Here is a 613-nt window from a genome sequence, read left to right on the forward strand (position 1 = left end):
GCTGCTGCTCGGGGGGGTGATGAACACCCACCACCATGTCAGGGGCGGCCTCCACCTCTCCGTCGCATGCAGCAGCAGCAGCAGCAGCAGCAGCAGCAGCTGCTGCTGCTGCTGCTGCTGCTGCGCCGTTGCTGTCCATAAGACGTTCCTCTAGCTCCATCCTGCTGTCATTCATCGTGACTGCAGCAGCAGCAGCAGCAGCAGCAGCAGCAGCTGCAGCAGCCGCACTAACCAGGTGCAGCAGAGCCTCCTACGCGCTCGTGCTGCTGTTGCAGCAGCACAAGCAGCAGAGCAGCAGCAGCTGCTGCTGCTGCTGTTGCTGCTGTTGTTATTTGCTTCTGTTGTTGTTGCTGCTGCTGCTGATGCTGGCCCTAAAGCCTGAGCGCAGCTGACTGCTGCTGTTGCTGCTGCTGCTGCTGCTGCTGCTGCTGCTGCTCGCCGCCTGCTGCTGCTGCTGTTGCAACCTAAAGAAGAAGAAGATTAAAAAAACAGCAGCAGAAGCAGGGTGGTTTGCTGCAGCAGCGAGACAAGGAGACGTGAGTAAAGGAGCAGCAGCAACAGCCGAGCACCAGCAGCAGCAGCAGCAGCAGCAGCAGCAGCAGCAGCAGCAGCA

General features: G+C 60.0%; 1 protein-coding gene across 1 annotated transcript in view; it reads left to right on the top strand.

Annotated features, from left to right (window-relative positions):
* Positions 1-35: 35 nt before the first annotated feature.
* EMH_0057270 (uncharacterized protein) overlaps positions 36-613 on the top strand; it is a gene marked incomplete at both ends in the record, with an annotated part of 5,059 nt that continues 4,481 nt past the window's right edge. Inside the window, 2 exons of the mRNA XM_013497449.1 lie at positions 36-235; positions 527-611. Of these exons, the coding sequence (XP_013352903.1) occupies positions 36-235; positions 527-611 (285 nt within the window). The remainder of the gene's footprint in view (positions 236-526; positions 612-613) is intronic.

The sequence above is a fragment of the Eimeria mitis genome, genomic scaffold (genome assembly GCF_000499745.2).
Source record: "Eimeria mitis Houghton genomic scaffold, Emh_scaff2681, whole genome shotgun sequence".
NCBI classification, from domain to species: domain Eukaryota; phylum Apicomplexa; class Conoidasida; order Eucoccidiorida; family Eimeriidae; genus Eimeria; species Eimeria mitis.